The sequence below is a fragment of the Clupea harengus genome, chromosome 23, assembly GCF_900700415.2.
Source record: "Clupea harengus chromosome 23, Ch_v2.0.2, whole genome shotgun sequence".
Lineage (NCBI taxonomy): Eukaryota > Metazoa > Chordata > Actinopteri > Clupeiformes > Clupeidae > Clupea > Clupea harengus.
Genome location: NC_045174.1, coordinates 11,137,255 through 11,164,765, shown reverse-complemented (window position 1 = coordinate 11,164,765; position 27,511 = coordinate 11,137,255). Strand labels below are relative to the sequence as shown.

The 27,511-nt window shown below is 47.9% G+C and overlaps 1 protein-coding gene across 5 annotated transcripts in view; it reads left to right on the top strand.

Annotated features, from left to right (window-relative positions):
• mrtfba (myocardin related transcription factor Ba) overlaps positions 1–26,115 on the top strand; it is a 38,579-nt gene extending 12,464 nt beyond the window's left edge. For 4 of the 5 annotated variants that reach the window (XM_012838932.3, XM_012838931.3, XM_031560643.2 and 1 more), the window contains 15 exons: positions 1,256–1,511; positions 8,841–8,906; positions 10,052–10,107; positions 10,788–10,863; positions 11,263–11,424; positions 12,049–12,221; positions 12,620–12,769; positions 12,981–13,231; positions 14,614–14,785; positions 15,673–16,548; positions 17,340–17,468; positions 18,936–19,094; positions 19,280–19,414; positions 20,398–20,458; positions 20,966–26,115. In XM_012838932.3, coding sequence (XP_012694386.2) covers positions 1,376–1,511; positions 8,841–8,906; positions 10,052–10,107; positions 10,788–10,863; positions 11,263–11,424; positions 12,049–12,221; positions 12,620–12,769; positions 12,981–13,231; positions 14,614–14,785; positions 15,673–16,548; positions 17,340–17,468; positions 18,936–19,094; positions 19,280–19,414; positions 20,398–20,458; positions 20,966–21,456 — 3,093 coding nt within the window. In that variant the 5' untranslated portion in view covers positions 1,256–1,375 and the 3' untranslated portion in view covers positions 21,457–26,115. Of the gene's footprint in view, positions 1–1,255; positions 1,512–5,217; positions 6,247–8,840; positions 8,907–10,051; positions 10,108–10,787; positions 10,864–11,262; positions 11,425–12,048; positions 12,222–12,619; positions 12,770–12,980; positions 13,232–14,613; positions 14,786–15,672; positions 16,549–17,339; positions 17,469–18,935; positions 19,095–19,279; positions 19,415–20,397; positions 20,459–20,965 lie in introns of those variants that run through there. The other variant, XM_012838933.3, reaches the window with a different exon arrangement.
• The last annotated feature ends 1,396 nt before the right edge of the window (positions 26,116–27,511 follow it).

Here is a 27,511-nt window from a genome sequence, read left to right as displayed (position 1 = left end):
ACAGACACATGTGCGTGGAGAGATGGCTAGACTTCCCTTCAGCACGGCGGGCTTGCCCCACCCAAACAGAAACAAATCATGTTGCAGAGCATAATTAATGTCAGGGTTTAATTAGGCCTGAGATCCTGGGCTGCCTCTTTCTCTCTCATTTCCAGTGAAAGGGATCACACAGACAGCAATCACACGGTGTTCATTATTGTTATTTGTGTTCTGATGTGGGCTGACGTTCAGCGCAGATCATTATTCCGACTCTACCAGAACCCAAGTTGACTTAATCCAAATACCTCTCTCTGTCTTGATCTGTCTGCCTGTGTGTCGTGTTTGTCTCCAGCTCTCTCTCTCATTTGAACCACGATGGTTTAACAGGGTAGCTTGACCATATTTGTCATATCCATGGCATGAATGTTGATATATTTTTTTTTATAAATTCTCTTGCTTTTAGTTAAGGCTTATAATGGTTCACATAGGCTCACAGAATAGATAGAGGAGACTAGGAGTAGTTGGCTAAATTGAAAAACTGACTTCATTTGATCGCCACCCGAGATGTCTGGATGAAGAGCTTCTCTATACCAAGTGCTCCGTCATAGTGAGCAATGCATGTGGTTCATAGGAATTCAATCAAGGCAATCCATCTTTTTCGCCATTCCGAGTGCTGTTATGATTCCATGGTGAAAGCGGTACTTGCGCACCCACGTTTCCAAATGTTAAGCCTCACCGCAATGATGTAAACTTGAGATAATTATACGTTTGGAAAACACTGGGTCCGTTGTGCACAAGGTGGTTATGATTATTGGTTGACATTTCTTTGTGGATGCATAACTGTGTCGATTGTACTGTTGATGTCTCTTGGCTCTTTTCACCAACTGTTGCACTACAGTGATGCAGCTATAACTGTGTAGATTCCCACAAACCAGTAGCAGAAACGTCTAATAAAAAGAGTGTATGAGAATCCCAGACATTCCACTTCCTGCTTGGCGGAGAATCGTATAGTTTTCAGCAGGCTCACCCGTTTACAGTAAATCTGGTTAACCATTCTCTCAGCGTTTGTTAATATTAAATTACTGCTCGGTGCTTGATTGACCATGCCTAATGCTGTGGAATTGTAGCGGAAAGTTTATCCCCGGTCCTTCTCAGACGTGAGGCCAAACAGACTCAGTCAGGTGCCTGAAAAGTCTCTGAATGAAAGTGAATATCCAGGCCTCCCCCTCCTGTAGTGCTGAACCTCCTCAACCTCTTCTCCATCTCTCTTTCCCAGGGACCCACGTTGAGGACAGCGCCCAGACCGAACCCACTGCCACCCCCTCCCCCCTCCTCCACTGCTCCCCTCCTGCCTGCTGGTCGCCAGGGCGTCCCCCCCTGACCCCTCGGTAAGGAGATGGAGGCCCGGGGGGACTCTGGGCTGCCGGGGCTGCCGGCGCCCAGCCCGCAGAGCGAGGCGGTGGCCCACGAGCTGGAGGAGCTGACCCTGCAGCCCAGCAACAACCTGCCTCCTCTCAACGAGCGCAAGAACGGTAAGCACCACCTCCACCTCCACCTCCACCCCTTCTGCCTGGACTTTCAAGCAAGTCGTCATTTTTTTTTGTTTCCTCCTGCTTAGCCTCAAACCCAGCAGTGGTTAGCAGCGCCAACATGCCCCACTGTCTGTGTCCTTAGTCTTTGTGTCCGTGTCTCCTTTTTTCCCATTTCTGCTTTGTTCTCATGTCTGCAACATCAAAAGTTTTTAGTGTTGTGACATGCCTCACTTGTTCAGGTCCTTCTTTGGGGGACTGCCATTTTTTCCCCTCAGCTCGTGTCCTACCTGAGTTGGTGTACTCTGGCTGAGGTTCAGTAAGCATGAAAACCGTGAGCATCACCCTGCACTGCCCTGCTAACACACTCCCTCTTTGCTTTTTTTCGTTGACTCAGCAGTTCTTTTGTTTTCTTCTGTCCTCCTTGTTTCCTGATGTGGCCAGTCGGGTGGATGATGTATGTGTCTCACGGAGTCTGCTGGAAAGCTAATATCGGTGTGTTTTTGTTGAGTGGATGAATGACACAGCTGGGACACAAAGCAATGGGTTACACCCATTGTCCTCGAGAATCATCACTTTTAACTGGAGATGGTATATGGATTTGGGTTTCAATGGAAAGTTCAAAAAGACTTTCCCTTCTTCTTCTTGTTCTATAGGTCTTTACCCACCGTTGACTTAGACCTCCGTTGTCTCTCCTATTTCTATGGTGCAAGTAGAGCATTCCACCTGGGCGCATAGTATTTCATGTTCTGTTTGGGCTGCTTTGTTTGTGCTTCATATTTGTTGTGTTGTGTAAGCAGTGGCTTATTAGCCTGAGGTTGAAGAGTGTGCTGCTAGCATGTGTGCTAACCATTAGTCAGGCGGCTGGTGGTGTTTTTGGCAGCATGATTCGCCTCACTGTGACGGATGACTCTACCCACAGATGGGCAGAGATTTCGCTTTAAAGACTGATTTGGAATGGCCAATCTTTGCCAGTTGTTAATCATCGACCCGAATGGTATTTTTTTAAACGCTTTGGATGCACAAGCGGCGGTTATTAGCCAGATGTGCTGTTGTTGTTGCAGCAGCGCTCCCCTTGGTAGGGGGAGCCACAGATGTTAAGTTTTCAATAGCTGATACTTTGGCGGAGGGGTGGGGGCAGGGTCAGGGGCACGAACCAGTGTGTCAGTGACTTGGGAGATCTCACAGATTTCGGCCTCAGATTGTTATCCGTTCCTGTTTGGGCTGTTTTTCCCACTCCAATTTTCCCTCCTTCCTCTCACCCCAAACCCACCCCTCCACCTCCCACCGCCGCTTTTTTGGCAATTCTAGCATCTAGTTTTCGGGGAGGAGCAACATGTGAGTTCCCACCACACTGCCAGTACGGGGGCCTCTCCCTAGGGCTGCCGTCTGGGGCTCTGAGTGACATGTGAAGGGTCAAGGGGCCCCGGGAGCCTGGGGAGCCCAGCCGAGGCTCCCGGAGGGGGGGGGGGGCTGGGGGTCGGGGGGGATGTTTGGGGGGGTTGGGGGCAGACAGTCCGAGGCGAGTTGGCAATGGCCCACTATGCCCGGCACGCCGACATGCGAAATCCCACGGATCTGCGAAAAATCAACAGGCCAGCGGCCCCAGAGAGATGGCTGCTCACTGAATGACTCAGAAGCTGAAAGAGTGAGAGAGAGAGAGAGAGAGAGAGAGAGAGAGAGAGAGAGCGAGACACGCCTGAGAGAGAGAGAGAGAGAGTAACGCCAGAGAGAGAGAGAGTAAGACAGACAGAAAGAGAGAGAGAAAGAGAGAGAGCAAGACAGGCCTGAGAGAGAGAGAGTAAGACAGACAGACAGAAAGAGAGAGATAGAACAAGAGCATGGCGTTATTTTTTAGCTCGTAAATAATCCATGTTAAAAACGCCATTACCGTGGCCAAGAATGTTACTGTTAGCCAAGATATTGTACATGCGTCACCAATTGATGTCTGAGGCATTATATTTGCGTACGTTGTGTTTTGATTTTGTCATTTTGGCTAAGAGGCATGCTTTCACAGACCATGTGATTCAGTTTCTGCTTAATTTCAACAAACTCTGCACTTTAGGGGGCCTGAAAACGGTTGTCATTATATCGTAATTTTTTCCTTTTAGTCAGCTTGTTTTTTTGTATTGATTTCAGTGTGTGTGCAGAAGTTTAGTCTTGGGCTACTGTGTCGTTTTTAGCTCTCATTATAGTCTATCGAAGGCTCATTGCGATAGAGAGAGTGGGGAAATCTTTGGACAGAACGTGAGCCTGATGAAGAGAAAAAGTGTAAAAGAAAGGGATACGTGAGTAATAGGATGAATGTTGAGTGTAGACGACTAGATGATCTATGGCTGGTTGTGTTAGCGTGGGCTATCTGCTCATTCATAACTATGAGCAATTGGGGGAAGGAGCCACCTTCTTCCTCACAACTACGTCGTTTCAGTGATGTCACGTAGCGATATCACAACATGGCTCACTCTATGACTTTGCTGAGCTCTGAATTGTACTTTAAATCCAATCAACGCTGCCGCTCGTATGCCAAGAACCCTGTTTGAAGCAACAGAGTGCTGCTTCTCACGCTATTCAGGGACTATGAAGTGTATTTTTAGATCACTACATACACCAGATGCTTGGTGATGTCAGTCTGCACTACAACATGCCTTCGGCCCCTCAATGGCCGATCTATATTCAGCCTCCCAAACCCCTCACGGTTCAACACAGACTATTATTTAGGTTTTTTTTTAGGTTCCTGCAGCAGAAGCCAGTGGCAAACATCACAATAGGTTTGTGTATACATCGCATAGTATGAGAAAAAAATCATGGGTGCAGTGGAATGTCAGCTTGAAAAAAATGTAAAGTTCCACATTTATATCTAATCAAGTTATATCGTCAATAAGTCCGAAACTCATAACCTTATTCTTTTATAAGTGGCCATTAATTGCCTACAGACCACAGTCATAGGTGATGAGTCTGTGATGAGTCAGACCCCACAGTGTTTTTTCAAAGCAATGTCGATCATGTTGTCACCTCAAGCTGTGGAGGTCATGTGCTGAGAGTCTTTTAAACAGTGATCATGACATCAAAACAGACGAAAACATGAAAAAAAACAGAAAAACTTATTCACACAAACATTTACACATTTCACATTCTTTACCTAGGTGGTCTCCAGATGTTACAAGTGCTTTGAAAGAACTCTGCTTAAGTTCATCCAACAGTACCAGTACCTTGATCACCTAATTATCATGACCCTCTTTTAAAGACTTTGACCTTAACCTAATGGTCATACATCCATTTTTTTCGCTCTTGAAAATGCCACCACCTCTTTAGGCTCTGCACACCCTTGACTTTGCCTGACATATCTGAATTCTAGTTAGTCAATGGTAAAATAACGGCATTGCAAAATATTTGGTTGCTGGGGGTTTAGTCTTAGGAGGTGGTGTTGCAACAGCAGGTTGAGGTGAGGATGACGCACTTGGCTTGGAGCGATGTCACAGTCATTCCCTGACCTCAGCACGGGGTCACTGAGGCCAAGTCACCCAGGGGGTTAGCGCTCCCTCCAGCAGACCGGAAGCTCTCATACCCCACCCAGACAGTACACACACTCACACACACACACACACACACTATCTCTGTCTCTGTCTCTGTCTCTCCTCCCTCTCTCTGTCTCTCTGTCTCTCCCTTTCTCTCTCTCTCTCTCTCTCTCTCTCCACCCTTTCTCTGTTTCTCCTCTCTCTCTCATGAACACACATATACTCACCCACTCACTCTTACTCACTCATAAACACACACTCACACAGGCATAGATACACAAATGCAGTTTGACCCGCTCGACTGGACAGGGGCTCAGGTCACTGTGTCACCGGCTGGAAACTTTTCCGCCCTCTCCCCAGTGTCATCAGGCATGACTGCCCCCACCCCCACCCCTGGTTATGTTGTTTGTTGTTGTTTTCAGTGGTGTAGGTTTCTTTGGAATTGGGTGATAAGTTCTTCCGGCCAGAACAGTTTTGAGTGGTTTACATTCCGTCATAAAGTGTCTGTCTTTAACTTACAGTGCAATAATACAATCATCACTTTAAGTTTCAAAGACTAGGCTAAACCTACATTTTTGCTTCTTTGCTGTCCTGCCATAGAAGTAGTTTCATGCCTTTTTTTCATAGCTTTGTGAGACTTTTTTAAATGACCATAACCAAATAACAAAAGAGTTTTGATCAAATCTTTCAGTAAAATGAATCTCCTACGAGTACAAATGTCTCTTAGACATATGAATGCTTTTAAGATAACTGTTATTTATTTTGTGGAACTGGTTGTGTAAACCAGTCTTCACGAGCAAGGCTTTTGTTTGGTGTCTGTGCTGTGGTTTGCACTGTGCTTGGGAAGGTAAGGGTTAATGCTGCTGTGCTGTGTCTGTGTGTGTGAGTACTCCCTGCCTTCTCCTCCTCCTCCTCCTCCTCCTACTAGAGGGAAGTACTCACAACTTTGTTAGCAACCTCTCCCAGCGAGAGAGAGAGAGAGAGAGAGAGAGAGGGAGGAAGGGAGAAAGGGAAAGAGAAAAGACAGAGCATGGAGGAGGCCTGATTTAGTTAAGGCACACCAAGGAATGAGCTCCATCCAGGCCCCTTCTCTGCGTGGATGTGTGGTGGTGAGTGGAAGCTGAGCCGCAGCATCCAGACCCAGCACCGGGACGGGCCCAGGACAAGCATGGCCTGTCTAGGAGTGGAGACGCGTCCGATTTGCAGAGCCGCTTGCCCATCAGGTGCTTTTACTGACCACTGAGAGCTGTGCTGGGGTTGGGATGCTGTCTTTTATGTTCCTTCTTGAAGTACTGATTTTGTCGTAATGGGAAAGTGCTCAGACTGTATTTGTCAGACAGTTCATTGGTTTGGTTTGGTTTACGCTGCTTTACCTATTGGTGACTGTACATCTGCTTGCTGTTCTTGGAAATGAATGTATTTGTGTGTGTGCGTGTGTGTGTGTGTGTGTATTCGTGTGTGTTTATGCGTGCGTGCAGACACACTCACAGCATGCCGCTTTGATACCAGTAAATCCTGCCAGCCTTTCCTATTGTTGTGCATCTGCTCTGACATTCTCATCTGAAAACTGTCCGTTTCTCTCGCCCAATGATTAACCATAAGGAAACGTCCACAGCAGACCAAACAGGAAGCGGCTGGTGATTGTTCCCAGCTTTCTTAGTGCGGGGACTCACTGGAAGTCCAACCACATCTTGGATGAGTCAGCCCTGCCTAGCTTTAGCAGATTCACCGTGGAGGGGTGACCGTGCAACCAGACGGTTTTATCTGATAGCTGACTCATCTGTAGTTAGATATCAAAGGGGGTGAGATCGTCCTCACAGTTTCATTTCAGAAATCTTGAGGTGTCTTCGAAGGTCTGTGTGTGTCCTCAAGATTTCAGTTAGATTTGGAGGGTAAGATGTGGCGCCCTATTTAAAATATTTCTTGAACTTAAATATTGATATGGTTGATTTCCGAATGAAAAAAAAAAAGGATTCACTGTACTTACTTTGTTTGATGCTTCTATTGGTCTTAAGTAAGAATATGGAAGAAGGCTAGCCTTGACTATTTTGTGGGTGTGAGAGGTAGCCCAAGTTAAGAGGAGTTGTTTACAACATTCAGTCAGAATGCTGCCACTCTTGACTGGATTGAATTCAGTGACGTGATTTAAGTGTGTAGCCAAAGAAGGCACAACGCATGCCTGGCAGTCTAGTTATTATTTTGGCAAACTAATCTCTAAGATCTTTTTTTTTTCTTTTTTGCCGTTTTAGCACTTAATAGGTCTGTCAGCAGCAGAACAAACCATAATTATCTTTGCAGAAGTTGGCAGAGTTTGGCAGTCTCCTTCCAAGTCCAAAAACATCACGGCAGACATGAATTCTCACTGTCATACCACTTCATGTCAGCCAGGCTAATCTTGGCTCATCTATTTTGCGAACCGAGAAGATTGGACTTTCCCTGCGTGGGTCCAGCGTCTGCAGTGATGGCTGATCAGTGGCATTTGAGGACACTTCTAACTAGGACCTTATAACTCGAAGGCATTTTCCGGTATAAATATGTAACATTTTAACCAGCTTACGGTGCACACGATTCAGTTTGGATATAAATACTGCTTTGCGTTCAGCTGAAGTGAATTGAGTGGGCAGCTGGGTGATTTGTTGGAATGGCCTTGCGCTTTGAAACAGGAGTTCCTTATGGCCTTGTGGGCCTCCTCTTGCTCCCCTACCATTAAATCCTCTGACCCTTGGCTGACGTCATTAGCTCCAGGCAGACCGAGAGGCCTAGAAGTGATGGCCGGTGGTTTGGCCACTCTCAGCCACGTTCGCGGGCTCTCTCGTGGAGGCTGTTCAAACATTTTCAGTAGCAGTTACCCAGTCCACCAGGGGAAATGTTTTCCAAGAGGACGTTTTTTACGCAAGCAAAGGGAGTTATTCAAGGAACACTTAACTGGGTTATTCAGTGTCGACAGATTTAAGAAAATGTTCTGGACTGACCATCTTGGAATTGCATCAAGCTTATGTGTATGTAAATCATGTTGTCTTACACAACAACTAGTGTGCAAAATGTTTGGCTTGATATGGAGTTGGTTTCCCACAGACTGACCCAGCTGCCTTTTAAAAACCAACCAAAAGATTGCAATACAGCGGTCCAGTGCATACCATTATACTAATTATACAGAAACGTGGATTACCTCACGCTGGTAATACACTGGTTTTGGCAGAAACCTCCCAGTGCCTAACATTTAACCGACATATGGAATGGGACCCTTCACTGGGATACTGTTGAGCTGGTCATAAGTGAGGGGCAGTCATTTCTATGGGCGACAGGAGTAATTGTTTGTTCAAATGGGTGTTACGTAATGTGGCCTTGTCAGAGAGGAAGTGTGGGGGGTTTCTAAAGTGAGTCCAGCCTATGTGTGTGTGTGTGTGTGTGTGTGTGTGTGTGTGTGTGTTCAAGTATGTGCCTTGCTAAAAAAAAAGAGAGAGCATGCATACGTGTGTGTGTGTGTGTGTGTGTGTGTGTGTGTGTGTTCACAAGATCACATCCTGTGTGGAGATCATTGGGCAATTGTTTAACACTGAGGAAACTCATCCCATTCTCTGTCTCCCATCCCATCCTCTCCCTCCCTCTCTCTCTCTTCCTCTCTCTCTCCCATCCTAACCTCTCTCTCACTCTCTCTTCCTCTCTCTCTCCCATCCTATCCTCTCTCTCCCCCGCTCTCTCTCTCTTTCTCTCTCTCCCTCTCTCTCTCCCATCCTATCCTCTCTCTCCCATCCTATCCTCTTTCTCTCTCCCTCTCTCTCTCCCATCCCATCCTCTCCCTCTCTCTCTCTCTCAGTGCTCCAGTTGAGGCTCCAGCAGAGACGCACGCGGGAGCAGCTCGTAGACCAGGGCATCATGCCACGTGAGTACCAGCAGCGCTCCTCTGCCAGTGTGTGGAACGCAGCTCAGCTCAGCTCAGCTCCAGCTTCACGCCATTGGATTTCAGTTATGCTTCATGCAAAAGACATTAGCCCTTATTTGGCCGTACTCTTTCTCTACAAGAAACTGACACTGTTATTTTTCTATAAGGAATATAGGATAACTCCTTCATTTCATCCACTGATGGAACTCAGAGTTACTCAACTGGACATTTCTGTTCTGTTGGTCCAGTCTACTAATGGTCATTAGGATACTATTATATGCATGCATGGGCATTAGTATACTATTATATGCATACATGGTCATTAGGATACTATTATATGCAAGCATGGTCATTAGGATACTATTATATGCCTGGCTGTTATTGTGTTGCCACAGTATATCTACAGAAAGTGTTGGCTGGAATGCTTTTGACACCCCCTCAGGTGGAGAATAAGTACTCCCCAGTTCTTATTACTTTGAGCTCGTAAACATAGGCTGTGGCATTATCACGCTATGGCCAAAGCTAAATAAACACAAGCTGGCCAAAGGGGTGCTGCAACAACCTGAGTTGTCCAAAAGTATTCAACTAAAGTCATGGAGGTCATTGCCAGCTTAAGCTAGAGAGAATGTGTTTCTGTTTGTGTGTGTGTGTGTGTGTGCGTGTGCGCACTTGTGGGCTTGTGTGTTTCTGTGTGTGTGTGTGGGGGGGGGGGCTTGTATGCTTGCGTGTGTGTCTGTGTGTGTATTGTGTGTTTGCTTGCGAAGGTGCGTATGTCTTGCTGGCAGCTCTGTGAGTGTCTGGAGTGACGAATGGGTGCGGAGTGGGCAGGAGACTGCTCCCATCTGTCTTCATTATGAAGTGGAAACTGAGCCCGTGGAGAGATTGCGCAGATAGAGCTTAAGTCACTCAAGCAGCAGCCTCACTCACACGTCACAGTAGTAACAGTAGCCCCTCTCTACTCCTCTTGGAGTAATCCCAGAAATACTTCTCCCCAGCGCCTCTTCCTGTCTGCCGTGTGTGTGTCTGTGTGTGTGTGTCAGCTTCTGTTTGTGTGTGTGTGTGTGTGTGTGTGTGTGTGTGTGTGTGAGAGAGAGACCAAGTATGAGTGACTGTGTGTCAGACTCAAAATGTATCTCTCCTTGCAGCCCTGAAGAGCCCCGCAGCATTTCACGAACAGATCCGCAGCCTGGAGAGAGCCAGGGTAAGAGCCAGCCAGCCACCCATCCCTATCCACACACACACACACACACACACACACACACACACACAGCCACACACACACACACACACACACACACACACAGACACCCATCCATCCCCATCCCCAGCCTCTTTCCCTCCCATCTAGGCCTCCGTCAGCAGCATATCCCCACTAAACCCCAGTAGATCACGAAAAAGATCCAGGGCTTGGGCCTGTAATGTGACGCATATGGATCACAGTGATGGGAGATGGCAGTGTTGTCCCAGCGCCTATGAATGTGTTTATGGTTTGCCGGGCTTAAGAGTGTGTCTGTGAAGGGTCCTCTGAAGGACCCATAGGCTTCCTCCATCCCTTTTCAAGTGTGTCTGTGTAGGGTTCACTGAAGGCCACATAGGCCCCCTCCATGCCTTTTCTCAATGGATTATCTGTTGAATGGAGCATTATGGGTTTAGTGAGGGGCTGATCCTGTGTGTGTGTGAAGCCTTCATTCGCTTATCATGTAATTTGCCAAGCTTTCATGCCCGTCTTTGAAGGTTTGCTCCTTGTGTAGAGAGACACCCAACCCCCTTCTCTTCCACCTCCCTTTTTTGAATGGTGTATTTGTTGAATGGGGAGGTTTGAGCCTTTGATGTGTGTGTGTCTGACCGTTCACCCCCTGATTAACACATCTTCTCCCGCAGACGGAAAATTTCCTGAAGCACAAGATCCGCAGTCGGCCCCAGCGGTCGGAGCTGGTGCGCATGCACATCCTGCAGGGTGAGGTTCTCCTCTCCGCGCGCTGGACGTCTGGGTTTGATCTCGGCCCGGGGGACTCCAGCCCCTTTAGTGCAGGCAAATGAAGACAAATGCATCTGGTCCCCGAAAGACCAATAAATAACCACAGCACTTTAAACAGAAAGCCAAACCGTTATTAATTCTGTAATTGCCCGTGTTTTGTTCTGTCTTATTTGATTAATGGGGAACCCAGTGGTAGGAAAGGCAACCAAATATTTACTGAATTACGCCTTTCATTAAGATGCTTTCGTCCAGTTTTTCAGACGGCCTAACCTAACCTCCCTTATTCTTTTCTATGTATGCAAGTTAGGATTGTTTTTCTGCGTGCTGATTGGTCGGTTCTCCCCCCCCCCCCCCCCCCTCCTTCCCCCCTCCCCTCAGAGACGCTCGCTGAGCCCTCCCTGCAGGCCACGCAGCTGAAGCTCAAGCGGGCGCGCCTGGCCGACGACCTCAACGAGAAGCTCGCCCAGCGGCCCGGACCCTTGGAGTTGGTGGAGAAAAACATCCTGCCTGTGGATTCCACCCTCAAAGACGCCATTGTCGGTAATAGTCGTGCTTTACCGTCCACAATCCAGCAGGTCCGATAAGCGAAGGGAGGGAGTGAACGTGGGCCTACGGGGTAATAAACCCGCAGCTTAGCCGAAGAGCCGGGGATCGTTGATATGGCAGTCAGAGTGCATACTCAACCATAGAGATGGCACTTTGTCACAGCCCCCCCCCCCTAAATAGATGTGGGAAGATTAATCTGGGGGTTTGGAGAGAAATATTTGTCTGCCTTCATGTGCTGTGAGCTTTGGCCTTCAGGTGCAGAGCAGCTTTTGTCACTTCCCTGATAAGAGGAGTATTGATGGCGCTCTGCCACAGGATAGTGAAAGGAGGAATTCAGCAAATAGATCAGAGGGGACCGAATGCTTGTCAGCTGGATGAAAAAATGTGTTCTTGGTGTCAGCCGAGTATAAAAAATGTGCCTGTGTGGATGATTCATTAACACTTTCAGTTACACACACACACACATCAAACAAACAGTCATACCCACACAGACACACATGCGCACACACACACACACACACACAGACACACAGGCATGTTTCCAAAACAAACCTCCAGAGCCGTCCAGTTACAATCTCACCATTACCCTTTCTCTACCCCACCCCATTGATCCCCCAGAGGGGCAGATGCAGTACCCAAAGACGCTGGAAGCGTTCGACGAGGACAGCTGGGACGCCCTCTCCCCGGACCAGCCGGCCAGCCAGGACTCCCAGAGCTCGGCAGCTTCCCCCGGGGACACGCGGCCACCGGAGACACCCTCTCCTCTACCTATCACATCTATCACATTACAGGTGCACAACGCAACCACGCAACAGCCCACTGATCACTGCGGGTAGACTGCAGCACAGCTGAACCATACCAGTCAGAGCCAGAGTAGCCAGAGTGGACCATTGTCGCCACAGCCAGACAATACCACCGTCAGCTCAGTACAGACACTAGACCACAGCCAGACAGTATGTGACCACACCGCACCACATGTGAAACACACATCAGTAGGACAGATCGTACACACACACAGCACACACTGCATGGCTGTGCTGTGTGCCGTAATACAAAGATCGGAATCCCCGATATGATAATGAAGTCCACCTGGAGAGATGACTCATGGCATTCAGCACCACATCTGAAGCTGGCTTCATCATAAGGGCCTGTGGTGAACGTCTCGTCTGCTTTTTTTTGTTTTTGACAGCCGAGTCCCTCGGTTCCCCAGGCTGTGCCAGACTTCCTCAAGCCCTTCCCCAGCAGTGAGAAGCAGCTCCCGACTCCCCCCCCAGCGGTCGCTATCCCTCAGCCAATCAGCCCTGCTGCCCCGACAAAGCCTGCGCCCATGCTGGTCAAGGTGAGTCTACTACATCACAGACCCCCCCCCCCCCCCCCACACACACACACATACTAGGTGCCATCTGGAACAGTAAAACCCATCAATACTACTGTGAGAATCTCTTTAACCACAAACACCTCACGCGCCCATCTTCTCTTTCTCTCCGTCACTGCCCTCCTCTCTCCCTCTCTCTTTTCCTTCTGTCTTGCTCTCTTTCTCCTCACCACAGCAAAGCCAGCCCAAGATGCCAGGGGACAAGAGCCGCAGCAAGAAGAGCAAGGAGGCCAAGCCGCGCGTCAAGAAGCTCAAGTACCACCAGTACATTCCCCCGGACCAGAAGCAGGAGCCCAGCGAGGAGCCCATGGACTCGGCCTACGCCCGGCTCCTCCAGCAGCAGCAGCTCTTCCTGCAGCTGCAGATCATCAGTCAGCAGCAGCAGCAGCACTACAACTACCAGGCCATCCTGCCCGCGCCCCTGAAGTACGTCACACCTTCGCCCCTGCACATTGCTAGCGCAAGCACTATGGAGCAGCTGTGCTTGAACTACGAACAGAGCGATTGAGAGAGAGGAGAACAATAATAGTGAATAATTTGTATGTCTACCTAGTGTACTCCGTTGTCTCTGTTCATAGCCACTTTGAGTGCCATGAAAAAAATGTGTTTTAGGCAAATGTGTTGGCATAGGGTAATGGTGAATCTTTTTTTGTACAATGCAGAATGGACCGTATTGATGTATAGATGATAGATAGATAGATAGAGTTTAGTCTAGCAAAGCACACCATAACCACACACCAGCGAATGAAGTGTATTTGAGTTGTATGACGCTGATGACCAGGAATGGGGCTATTGTATAGATCGGTCTGCTTGGAGTTCTGTTTGACCACATGCAATCCGTCTGAAGGGAAGGGAGCTTCAGTATGGAGCAGCAGAAACCACATCCATAGACCCAGATGACTAAGCATAGGCCCACAAGGATCCTTTTGCATAATTGATATGCTGATATTTAAGGTCTGGGCCAGTTCATCAGTTGGGCACTATCTGCTTTGAATGCTATCTGACCTCAAGCGGAGCAATAGGCACCCACAGAAAATCTGACGGCCGGCTGTTCGGTTACCATTTTGGGCCATTTGGCGCCGTGTTTGTTACCAGATGTATAAAGGTTATGAATGTTATTCCAGCAGCAAAATGGCTTGAAACAAATGTTGTTTTTTCCAATTGCCCACAGGACAATTACCTAGTTTCCAATAACAAGTCCGGTTCGGGCATATCAATTAATTGACGGATGCGGGGGAGGGTCCAGTTTCCTGTTCCGCTTGTTGTACGCAAGCGGCACATGTGGTGCATTTATTTGGACTCCGGTTCTGGTTCTGCCTGTGCATTGTTTGAGCGTTTTAAGCGTTTGTTTATTGAATGAAAGAGGGACAAAGAAAGGGAGAGAAGCAGAACAGAACAGTGAGCGGAAGAGTTGTTTCCTCCGGTGCTTAATAATAACGCCCCCCCCCCCCCCCTTTTTCTTTCCCTCGCTCCATCACTCCTGCCTTCCCTTTATGCCTTTTTCTCCATTCCTCCTTCCCCCACATGTTCCCTTCTCTCAACAACCCATCCCTCCTTCCTTCTTTCCATCTCCATTTCCTTCTTTGCTTCCTCTTCTGTCTTTACTTTACTCCTTCATATCTCCCCATGTCTTACCTCCATCTCTCTCTTCTTCTTTCCACTTTTCTTTCTCTCCCTCCCATCTCTCTCCCTCCATCTCTCTCTCTCTCCTTCTTTCCACTTTTCTTTTTCTACCTATCGCCCTCCCTCTCTCTCTCTCTCCCTCTCTCCACTTTTCTTTCTCCATCTCTCTCTGCCTCTCTCCACAGGCCGGTGGTGGAAGGCCAGCCTCTGAACAGCACCAACAGTCTGCCCACCTCCATCGTCGTGTCGCTGCCCGCTGCTGCCCCTGCCGCGCCCACGGCGGCCCCCGCCAAGCCCAACAACACTGCCAGCAGCCGCAAGGTGGGCATGCTGCCCGCCAACCTGGAAGAGATGAAGGTGAGCAGCGATTAGGTCTAGTTAACGTTGGGACTGGGTAGAGTGTAGAGGTAAGGGGAATGTATACATCGCATCTGAAATGATAAGCCTGCAGTTGCTTATTGTGGTGCTGTATTGCTTGAGTGTTAGCCTGGATACCAGACCGAACTTAGCCCCGCCCATAACATTTGAAGTCGGGAAGTTCGGTCTGGCGTCGCTCCATTAGGGAGAAATTATCTGCGAACAGAAATGGTCTGTCAAGACGGGCTTTATACGATGATGGACAGATGATCAACAGTAACGTAATCAACCACGTCAGCAACACACGGGTTGAATTCGTTTTCAACAAACATGGCTGCCGCTGGAGAGCTAAAATGTATAGATTCGAGTCCATTTAGACATTGACAGTGCATTCATTTTGAAAGAGGAACAGAGAAACGCGATCAAGGCATTTGTCAATCGAAAAGATGTTTTTGCCTTCCTTCCTACGGGATCCGGTAAAAGTTTAATTTATCAGCTGGCCCTGGTCACATACTACGTTAGTCTGATTGGTTGTAGGTAACCAATTGAGCGAAGGGGCATTTTTTCTCCTGGTTCGGTTGAAACACGCCCCATAATCACAGCCCAATGGAGTGGTATCAGACTCATATTCTGACTAGAATTATGAGTATGACATCGTCAGGCTACTTGAGTGTATCTTTTAAGGTCAAACTTGATATTTTGTTTTCTCTTGCTTTGATTTTGTTTTCATTCTTTGTCTAGTCTTTTCAAAAGACCCAAGAAGCTCAACGACTAGATTCTAAAAAAGTTTTGGCCCAAACTCTCTGTGTTTGTGTCCATATTTCCCCAAAGCTCGCAGTGTGCGCAGTCGTGTGATCTTGAGGGATAACGGGTCGTTGTTTTCCCAGGTGGCTGAGCTGAAGATGGAGCTGAAGCTGCGTGGCCTCCCCGTGTCCGGCACCAAAACCGACCTCATCGAGCGCCTCAAGCCCTACCAGGACAGCCCTGCAGCCCCTGTGCATGCCAGCACCACACCCCACCAGCTCTCCACCAACACCACCACCACCTCCACAACACCCATGGAGGTCTCCATCTCGTTGGCCTCTTTATCTCCCAGCCAACAGCCTCCTGTGGTGGAGAACATGACTGCCTCACCCCCTGTCTCCCCCATGCCCACGGACCCCACAAAGGAAGACGCAGGAAGGGTCCTGGAGAGCCACAGGGAGGCCCTGATGGCCATGCTCAACGGGCCCCGGGTGCCCGAGGAGCGTGATCGACAGCTCCACGAGAAGGAGCGCCAGATCAAGGAGCTCCTGCGCAAGCTGGAGCACGAGCAGCGCCTGGTGGAGGAGCTGAAGATGCAGTTGGAGGTGGAGAAGAGGAGCGGCATCAGTAGCACCAACCAGGCGATGGTGCCGTCTCCTCCACCCCCGCCTCCTACACTACCCTTGACGTTCTGCGAAAGCAGCCCCCGCAGCCCCGTATTTGCCGTGTCCCCGGTAAAGACTGAGCACCGGGCCCCCACGAACTGCACCATGGGGGTGCAGGGCTCTCCCCAGATGGTGAAGCTGGAGGAGGCTCATGCTGCCCAGGTGAACAGTGCTGCCGCACCGCTGCTACCCCAGTTCCTCATCAGCCACGCGGGCATGCCTCAGGTGCTGACCCATCCCCAGACCACCATCATCACCACCCAGCACGCCGGCACGCCCATCGTGCTGCCCGTCTCCCTGCCCAACAACACGGGCACCATCCAGCTGCCCACTGTCACGGGTGTCAAACTACAGGTACCATACTACCCATCCTCCACTCTCTCCTGCAGCCAACACAGCAGATTAGTATTTAGTATTAGTATTTATTTAGTGTATTTCAAACATTTCCAATTCAATATTTGAATAGATATTATAAATCCTGCACTCTTAATCTATTAGCTCCTCTATCCATGGAAAACACTTTGCTAAGAGACAGTAGCCACTCTATATTTCAACAAATAACCTTTATAACAGTATTATTATTGCACAAAATGGCTGCTCTGGTTCAGGAGTCCCAGCCCTTTCCTTCAGTACGGAAATGTTTCCTTTGACTGTTGCAGCCCTTCCCTGACACACCTAACCATTTGGCTTGGGATTATTTGGATAAGGTGTGTCTGTGTCAGGCTGCAGCAGATGGGAGGAAATGTCGGTGCTCCCTGAGGAACTGAACAGAAACAGTGGGGAACTCCTAAATGGTTCTGAAAGGACTGGGTCGATGGGACATGAGCTTGTTGGCAAGTTCTGCTCCTAATGGATGGTTCCATTAGTGTCTTTGGACTTAAGTAGATGTGCTGTTAGTGTGTACACTGCTGTGCTGTAGAGTACTGAAGACTGAGAGGTATTGGTATTCTGGGACGAGCCAGTGAAAGGCGGCAGCAATGCCATCACAATTTGGAATTAAGCTTCTGCTCCACTAAGAATGATTTGAAGTGCATTTCTTTTTGAAGTTATGCCATTTCACAGATGATCATGAAATGGCATAGAAGCGATTTTATCCGACATTATTTTCTGTTTGACGTCCGTTCCTTTCTTCCCCTCTGTCCCAGCCTGTCCTCCATGCGGCGGTCTCGCCCCAAGGCCCCGGCCTGATCCAGGCCCCTGTGCCCCAGCTCCGGCCCGGCAAACCCGAGAGCCCCTCAGCTCAGCAGCTCTCCAGCCACAACCACTTAGTACAGGTCAGTCTGTTCCCTGCACACTAACCATCCATCACTCGGGTGACATAGATATGTTTCTCAGACTTCTTCTCCCTCCTTATTTATTTATTTATTTATTTTTCGTTGTTGTGAAGGGAACATAAATCCTGCGCTGGTTCACTCCTCGCAGATGTTTATTTTAAATGTTTTTTATTGTAGACCAAATAAATCTATCCTGCCTTGTTTCTGAAGGTCCATAGCTATGCTGTTGCCGTCAGAAGTCCATCCAGCCCATATTTTTCAGCGAGATAAGCCTGTGACACATTTTTCCACACGCGCACACACACACACTCGTTCACTCATCCACACACGAATGGGAGTGATTGAAGAAGTCTGGATATCGAATGTCCTCGAGGAATCCGAGTAACAAACGTAGATCATTGTCTGGGAGGCCGATCAAAGCACACCGGCAAGAGCCTTATTGGGTTACTCTGGGATTGTCTTGTCGGGTCTGTGGTCATGTGACGCCATCCATCATGGCAGTGTTCTGGTCTCGCCTCAGTGCCCTTACTTTCCCTCAACTACAAAACAGTACTTTTGATTGACAGCCCACGAACCCTATCTGTATCATTGGCTTGCACAGTTTAGCAGCATACATCAGATGGAACTTATCAGTAGCTTCATTCTGGTGTAATTGTAGCTTTGTCAGTGGCTCCATGTGGCAGCCATTCTGGAGCCCCCATACCTCCAGGCTAGCAGGCGAGTAGGCAGTATCACAGGACATGTGAGGGGAGGGCAGGTGAGGACAGGTGAGGGCTGAAGAGGATCCAGGTGTTGGCTGCCGTCTCGGGCCTGAGGAGCCTGGCACGGGGCCGAGGAGGGGAGCTGGCTGCAGGCCCACAGGAACCCAAGCTCGGGGGTGGGGGGGAGGGAAAGCGATGAGCCGATAGCACTCTCACTGAAAGATGGCAGCCCGGAGCGTTGGAGCCCTGCCAGCCACCCGGTCCTACCCTGCATGCCCTCACCTGACCCAGGCCACACTCACACTGGCCCACACACACACAGTACACGGGCAGGGGGAGACGGAATAACTAACAGGATTAGCCTGAGCTGTACTGCTCATTAGGGAGGCATCATAGTGGTTGATCAAATCGCTGACTCATTAGGGAGGCATCATGGTGGTTGTTAAAAGCGCCGACTCATTTGTTACAGGATTGGGTGGGGTGGGGTGAGATCGGGTGCATGTTGTAATGGTTTGAGGTGACTTTCACTACTTTTGGTTGAGACTTCTTTGTGGTTTGTTTTTGTTGTATTGACTTTTGTTTAGTTTTAGTTTGGGTTTATTTTGGTTTGGTTTGTGATGTTTTGGGTAAATGTTCGTCTTTGTTTGGTCTAGGTTTGCATTTAGGTCAGGCCGTGTGATGTCAGGCGGGGCCTCTGTTTTTTTTTGTTTTCAAGTGGTGTACATTTGGTGAAGTGTTTGTGACCCCCTGCTTGTTTGTCTGATAGACACTGCCTGTGTGCACCCCTGCTGGCTTCCAGCACCGCCTAACTGAGAACCAGGTAGGCCCAGAGGGGCACCAGTGTTTCCTGAGCAGCTCCCCAGACAACAGGCTCTCTCCCCGGGCATCACCTGGGCATACCGTCTCCAATGGCCCCCTGAACAAGGTACCACCATTATAATGCATGTGTCTGTATTCCTAAAATTCCTAGAATGTTTATCCTAAACTTCTACTTGCTATATTTTATCTGCCGTAGACTGTTTTATAGACGGTATCGTATTGTGTTGGCGGTGTGATATTGTGTTAAATCAACTTATGTTTTGTACTCCAATACTTCCTGTCTCCCTCCAGTCCCCGTCCCATCCCCAGCCCACCTTCATCCTGCATCCCACCACCTTCACCAGCATCCCCAAGAGCAAAGAGCCGCCGCGCTACGAGGATGCGGTCAAACAGAGCCGCAGCATGCAGAATGCTGCTCTCGCACAGGTACAGACACCTGCACTCACACACACACACACACACACACACACACACCTGCACACACGCACACGCTTACACACACACACTCACGCACACACACACAGAAATGCCTCCACCACCAGTGCGTGCATGGTAAATTTGTAATGAAACCGACCCTCAGCAGTCTCCTAACACATGGTAGCCACACACTTATTAGGGGTGGATATTGTTAAGTAACTTGCATTTCTTTAATATGACAGTGTTTTTACGCTTAATAGCGATAACATCAAGCAATGAATCAGCTCAGCCTAAAACAAATCTAAACTATGTCCTACAGAGTGTGAAAATATATATATATATATTATCAAATATCAAAATTATATCCAAAGGCTGTTTTCCAAAACAAAAGTTTCACATGCTATGTAGATCAACTGCATTATCCACTTCCACTTTACTCATCTGAAAGGACAGAATGTACAGCCAAGTGCATGATGCTTTAAACTCTTTTCACTGGGGGTGTTATTAGTATGATTAGCACCACCCTGAGGAGTCATGAAGAAGTGACACCCTCTCAAGTTCAGATGGTGTCATCCGGCTGATTGCCGGTTTTAGCAGTCTAACTCAATACTGGACTGATTTCAATCATTTTTGTCCCCTGTAAAAAGAGTGGACCCGAAAAAGATCTAAAAATAGGGCAGAGGTTGTAAAATGCCTATGTTTACCCTTAATGTGGACAAATCCATTGAAAGGATATCTACTTACCTTTTATTGATACTTAAAAGCAGCATGTGTTGATCATTTTTCACAAGATAGTATACTGTATACTGTAGTATACTGTGATATTTTTCAGTCTTTTTGTCCCCAACACGAGCTCACACACTGATACTACATCTTTTCAATAAATGTGCTGAGTGCTCTGAAGCACTCGAGAAGACGCTCGCCTCTCACAGCAAACAACTCGCTCCTTCACTCAACCCCTCACACTTAGCCGTGCTATTCTTGTGCCCCAGGTTCCCACGGCAACCAGCCAGCAAATGGACGACCTGTTCGACATCCTGATCGAGAGTGGAGGTAAGAGCCTGAGCGAGAGCGGTAGCGACTCTCCGTCTCAGAGCAGCACACGCCTCGTCTGGTTAGGCTGTCGGCACTCTGTCCTCCTCTTCCTCATCTTCCTCCCTGGGGAGCCATGAGGAGTGAAGAGCATCAGGGAGAGTCAGTCAGTTTCAGGGCAGAACTGATAAGAGATCAGCACTCAAAGGGATTCAAATGAATGCAGACACCGCTTTTCGGGATGCCCACCCACAATTCACAAGTAGCTGGAGTACATCACTTCCCCTGCTTTTCTGTCTTTTTAGACAGTAGTCTGCAAATGGGCCCATTAGAGTTTAAGGATTTATTAATACAGGCTGAAACTTCAAACCTTACTATGGTGTGTGCTCTTTCCTCTTACCCCCTTGGTTTTTGAGGGCATAGCTACAGTACAGTACAGTACGTAGTATTTCTGTGCCAATTCAGCATGATCTTTCATGCGGCAGCCACAGTGTAACTGAAGCCCCTCTTCCCTCACCCCCTTTACAGAGATCACGCCCTTCAGTCCTCACGAGCCCTCCACGCCAAAGCTGATGCCCGTCACGGCCAGCGTCACCACGCTGCCCATCAACACGGCCCTCTCCCGGCCGCCCGCCCACGTGCAGCTGGCGCCGCCTCCGGTCCTGGGCGTAGACACGCTGCCCAGCCTGGCCTCGCTGGCCACCGACAACCAGCTGGAGGCGCTGCTGGACGGGGCGCTGGAGGCCGAGCCGCGGCTGCTGGAGGACCTGCACGCGCAGCTCCTGGCCGACTCCCAGCACTCGGCGCACTCCCCCATGGACACGACGGACCTGGGCTTCAGCGAGACTGGTGGCCTGGGCCCCTCCAGCTCGTCCTCGTCCTTCAGCCTGCAGGAGGCCGGCCTGGACAGCATGGAGTGGCTGGACCTTACCATGCCAGGGACCATGGGCACCCTCAACCCGCTGGGCATGGCCACGGACTTCCTGGACACGCACGATCTGCAGATGCCCTGGGACTGAGGGCTTCGCCCTCTCTCTTTCTCCATCTCTCTCTTTTTTCATCTCTCTCTCTCTGTCAATCTCTCCTTTTTTATTTCTCTCCCTCACCTACATCCTTGTCTAGCTTTGAGGATGGTGCTGGGTTTGTACTCGAGAGGGTAGTTGGATGGTTGTGTATGAAGTGTGTGCGCGTCTCCCAAGTGACCATGCTGATCTTCATACCTCAAGAGTCCCACCCACATTTTTTAGCGGCCTGCCTCTGCCAACCTTCACACACACACACACACACACACACACACACACACACACACACACACACACCCACACTGATCACTACTCTACACACATGCGGAGCCTGAGGATATGTCAGCACCCCTGTATCGCCCCTCTCTGTTGGGCCTATCATGGCCCGGGTCCCTCACTGGGGCAGGAGTGCACTCAGCCCTCACGGATCACCTTGCAGTCTGACAACACTTAATAATTCATTCATTCTCTGATAAGGGAGGGCTTCTCATTTCCTTCAGACAGTGGGCTGAATGTGAGGGAGGGACACAGACCGGGCAGTCTGTTCAGGAGGCCGGCAGGGCATGCGCCGCTTTTTGACCACTCGACAGTAATCAGCTTCTAATTAAGACTAGAGAAGCTCAGTGATCGGAGTAGTACCAACAACCAAACCCAACACCTGAGTATTAAAGACTCCATAGTTCAGATGTTAGAGTCTCTAGGCATCATCTCCCTGATGCATCCATCCAGTGGTGCGTTTCAGATCAAGATGAACGACCAAATGTGGTTTCAGGAGAGAAATCGGGAGAGGTCTCAGATGAATGTTCTAGACTGTGTTTCAATAGTGAGAGGCAGCCATTTAGCTGTACTGATAGGAGAGCGCTAGATTTGCGGCACAGACCTTTTGAGGGTCGTTTACGATGAACACATTGAGGGGAAAAAATGGAAATGCTTGCCAACATGCAAAGATGAGGGAATGTCCCTCTGATGAAGGACTTTCTGATGGGGTGGTTTGGACTGTCCGTGCCATACAGAACAAGACCGATTCTCAGCTAGATGGAGTCTGTCAGCGTCTCAGTTATTAAGGAGAGGGTTCCAGAACTGTGACTGCTGTTCACTCAGCTGTGGGATTTGAAGTTGGTCTTCACAGGAACCACAGAAGTGAATCATGGACACATGACACGTGTGTTGGCACATGGAATTAACCATATTTTCACACACACACACACACACACACACACACACACACACACACACATTCTCCACTGGTGAGTTTTCCATACATCACAGTGTCTCAAGTCACTTGGCTTTGGAGAAACTTTCCATTTCTTCTCTTTGTGTTTAATTTGTTTCTGAGTTGATGGACTGATTTTCAAAGCTCACCGTCTTCAGCTGGAGCCCACGTGTAGAGAGGACAGTTACATGGCAACACCGCTTCATCCTTTCATCACTAAAACTCGACACACACATACTTCACGCCTTTTTTAATGTGTGTGTGTGTGTGGACAGTCAGAAAACTCATTTCACCTGCGTTATAGAGTAGGCGGGACTGAATGTGAGGCAGATCATGTGACACTGCATACCTCAACCACTAAACCTTCACTGAGCTGGCAAGAGCACACAGGGCATGAACCATCTATCTCTTTAGTTTCCGATTGTTAGTTTGTTTGTTTGTTTGTTTGTTTGTTTTTGTAGTTTAACTGACTCCACAGGAGGATTGTTTCAGCTGCTGTAAGACAATGGCAATTGGAGGACTAAATACAGGCAGGCTTCATGGAGGTCAAATTCGCTTTTAGTGTGTGTGTGTGTGTGTGTGTGTGTGTGTGTGTGTGTGTGTGTGTGTGCAGGTGCGCAAGCGCGCGCGTGTGTGTGTTGTCTGCACCAATCTGAGTCTCTAGAGGATGGACAGATGCATCATAGTTTGGGAGGGATGTTTATTCCTAATGACAAGAAATTGCAGTCTGTGTGCTGCCATAGCATTTATAGTGTCATGTCAGTTGTTTAGTCTTTCAGTCAATCAGTCAATTCATTTGAGTCAATCAAACCTGAGACAAAATCGTGTCTCAAAGGTTCATACATCTGAATGGATGTTTAGGCGTCACTTTATAGAATTGATGTTTTGAAACACTAAAGACATTGGCTTGCTACCTCCCAGATGTATAACTCAAAACATCTGGGAGTTTCTGACACTTTCCTCTTAGTGTGTTATTGGTCACATCTAGGGTGATGACCGACATTCTGCTGGTTACCCGTGGCAACGTCATGAGTGTGTGCGATAGGAAACGCCACTCCGTCTGGGGTAATGTGACCACTCAACTGCGTTACTTCAGTGTTCACACACCTGTCCCATGAGTCACAGAGTCCTCCCTTCTGGAAGTGGTCAAATTCATGTTACCTGCGCCTCTGTGTCTGGTTGGATGCATGGATACTTCTTCGTGTGTGTGTGTGTCTGTGCATGTGTAACTTTGTATTGCTATTACCCAAGATTTACCTGCTCCTTCCCCCAGCACTTTCATCATAGTCACTATTTTTAGTTAAAGACAATGATGTGCTAATTAACTGGCAAGAATTTGGCAAGAAAGTCCTTTCTGCTAAAGGTCTTCTCATGTAGAACTAAAGGTCTTTGTGTCTGTTAGGACGAGTGTCAAAACAGCAGGCCGTAGAAAACATTTTAAAGATACTATCTTTATTATAAGATGATGATTAGTTAGCAATATCACTAAATGATGTCTGTCTTGCCACCTTATACTTGTGCAGGAGAAGAAAAGCTCTTCAGGTTGGACTTCTTGAAATCAGACGAGTCAGAAAAGATCACCTCTAGCAAATATCATACTCCCATTAAAAGAAACCGTAATAACAATATGTAACAGGCTTTTGGGTCGAGTATTGATTCATCTTCATTACTCAATTCAGCTCCTGAAGTTTAAGCATTTGTGTTAACAGTCAGTAGCTAATTCTAAGCGCTTCGACACTGATTGTGAGTATATACTCGTGAGTATATATTGTCTATACTCGTGCATTAAAAGCATGCGCGTAGACGTCTCGTCCTCGACACGACCCCCGCCACAGGCACCACTAACCCAACAGACATCCCGGCAGTCGCGCTTACCTCATCTCCATTCAGAAGCAATACTTGACACAGTCACCTGAGAGCTATACTTGTACTCCTGTCATTCGATGGCAGTTGACCTCAGTCCCTGCATGGCTTTGATGGACGGTCACGCAGGCTGTCCCAGACTACAAGCACTTTTTTGCTGCAACAATCATGGAAAAAAAAAGCAAGCACCTTTAGTATTGATGTCATTTTTGTCAAGGTCTTGTCTGTTTGTCTGTCTTTTGGAAGAGGTGTCAAATGTATATGTGTGTGTGTCTGTATATGTGTGTGCATGACTACGTGTGCGAGTGCGTTCCTTGTGATTTGTTCTGTTTTTCGCTAAAGCTTGCGGTTATCACAGTTTTGGGTTTAGTCGTGTTCGGCTTGTGGCGATGGCTCTGTACTGTTTACCCGATGCATTGGCAAAGTCATGCCCTCGAAAGCTGAGGTCTAAAGCTGGTATGATGCCAAATAAACGCTTGTTACAAGTCCAGCCTATAGCTCATATCCAGATTGAATGACCCCATTGATGGGTCTGAGATCATGAAAGATAATACCTAGAGAGGCCTTCCCCGATGACACGCTAGCCCTGCCATAGTGCAGTTTGGAGGGATTGCCGTGCATGTGTGTTACTTATAACGCTACAAGGTAAAAAAAAACTAAAGAAAAAGAGCCCTAGTTGCCAAACAGAAACATTGGAAAATATTATAGGATGGTCAATGATGATCTTTTTAAAAAATCATTGTAAGAACACTTTTTTAAAAAGAAAAAAATATCATAATGAATGGTTTTATGGTATTCGTAATGGATGATGTTTATCCTTTTTTTTAGACGTATGAAAATATTTCAGAATAGTGGTTTGGCTTCAAGCTGGTCCGAAACGGAAACGCAAAAAGGGAAAGCAGCAACGTCAAGTCGAAGCAATCGTCTCCACGAGGCGAGCGAAGCAATACGTTTTTACACCGTGCGGCACTTGCTGCACTGTTCCCCCGGCTTCATATCATGACACTGCCTTTATCTCCCTTTAGAGCCACGCAAACAAAAAGCCTAGTCTTGTTTTGTCCGGTTAAACGGCCAGAGGAGCTCCACTCCTCTCGTCTGTGTTCAGCCTCTCTCCTCCCTGCCGCTTGGACCACTAGGAGTCACGGGGAACCCCTACCCCCCTCCCCCACCCCATTTTACACGTTTATTATGAAATATAAATACTGTTATGGTTTGTTGATATTTTTTTTTTTTATCTGCCATCTCTGTCCTGCTTTCAGTCCTCTTCTAGCCTTCTGTAGTTGGTCTGTGATGCTGTGTGTTTCTGTAGCAGAGGTGGAGAAAGGGAGTGAGGGAGGAGAGAGAGAGAGAGAGGCATCCCTCCCCTCTGAGAGGCTGAATCATCTGTATGCCATACGTTTTGCACATTGTGTACATATTTTAATGGATGTGCTGTAATGCATATTTTTATACATGTTTACGCATCCATGAGCTCTTCTGTGTAAATAGTTCTAAGGGATGGAAAGAAAAACAAAATGAAACAAACAAAAAAAAGATCTATATATGCTGTTATGTGTCAATAAAATTTGATGTACTGTGAACGTGATGTCTGAGGCAATGTTTTTATCTCTGTTTGAGAAGTCAAAGAGGGAATCACTTCAAAATACAAGGTTTGGTAATGACCTCTAGTGCTGAAACTAAAACGTTACTGGCTATACCTACAAATATCAATGTTCAAAGGGATGTACATGGTTTGTTTTCCAGATTATAACAAGTATTGACATTGTAGATTAAATTCCAGAGATTTCTGTTCTGCTAGTCCGTTACAAGCAGAAGCCCACAGTGGAAAGTTCAATTTAATTTTATTTTATTTGTATTTATTTGTATAGCACCAAAACAATTAAATTGTCTCAAGGCGCTTTAAAGTAAGAAAAGTGCACGGAAAGGTGCACATTGACACAAGCGAAACTTAATTTCCCTATTTTATTACAGCTTGTTTCCATACTGTGCAGATATTAAGGTAATTCCAGCGCTTGGGCAGCTGCATAGCCAACTCTCCTTGTCCAATAGAAACATCGGTCATTCAGGCGTTTACCGTGCAGAATATTGGGTCTTCCAGTCACAAATGCCTATCAGCCTTGTCATATTAAGTACATTTGAGCTTCCTGGTTGTTGATGTGATCCAAACATTGTCTCCTTCTCAGGTCATTGAGTTCTCATAGACACTGGTCAGTTGCGTTCACTGTCCTTGGGTCAGTTGATCAGTCAGGCTCAGGCAAACTTCCAGAAATCTCTGGATCGACTTAGATCGCTTCAGCATTCAGCCCACTTCCTCTTCTCTGATCAGAATCGGCGCAGCTACCATCTCAAATTCTTGATATCCTGCGAATCTTTGCGTTACAGTTGGGACAATAATGGCTGACGTCCTTAAAATAGTGTAGGAAGAAAGGGATAAGGCAGCACCCACACACACACCTGCAGAGAAAACAAACCAAGCCTTCTAGTTCTCATCACTGCAAACAAACAAGAAGTCCTTATATTCTGTATGTATTGTATTATTTTTCTATGTATGGATTATATACTCCTTATATTCATCTAATTCGATCTTTGAAAGGAAGTGTGAAACCAGAGAGAAACTGAATTTGGATCTGTAACACTATGACAAGAGAAATTTAACCACTCCAGTAGTGCCTGGAGTCGTGGTCATGATAGTCACAGAATGATCACAGTCATCCTCTACCTACCAGCCGCTATGTAGGATACGTACCCAAACACAGACAACATGCAGCACAGAAGCCAACTGTTCTCAGACACTGTGTGCTTCACGACTGTGTGGACGACCCCTAAGCAAGAAGAGCACGTGACCCAGTCAGGATCCCGACGAAGTTTGTCCTCTGGCACCACCGGCCTGGGAGCTGCACAACAACAGACAAGAAAGCGACAGACGTCAGTTGACCCCCAGACTGGCTCAGTCAGACCCCTCCTCCCCAGCAATGT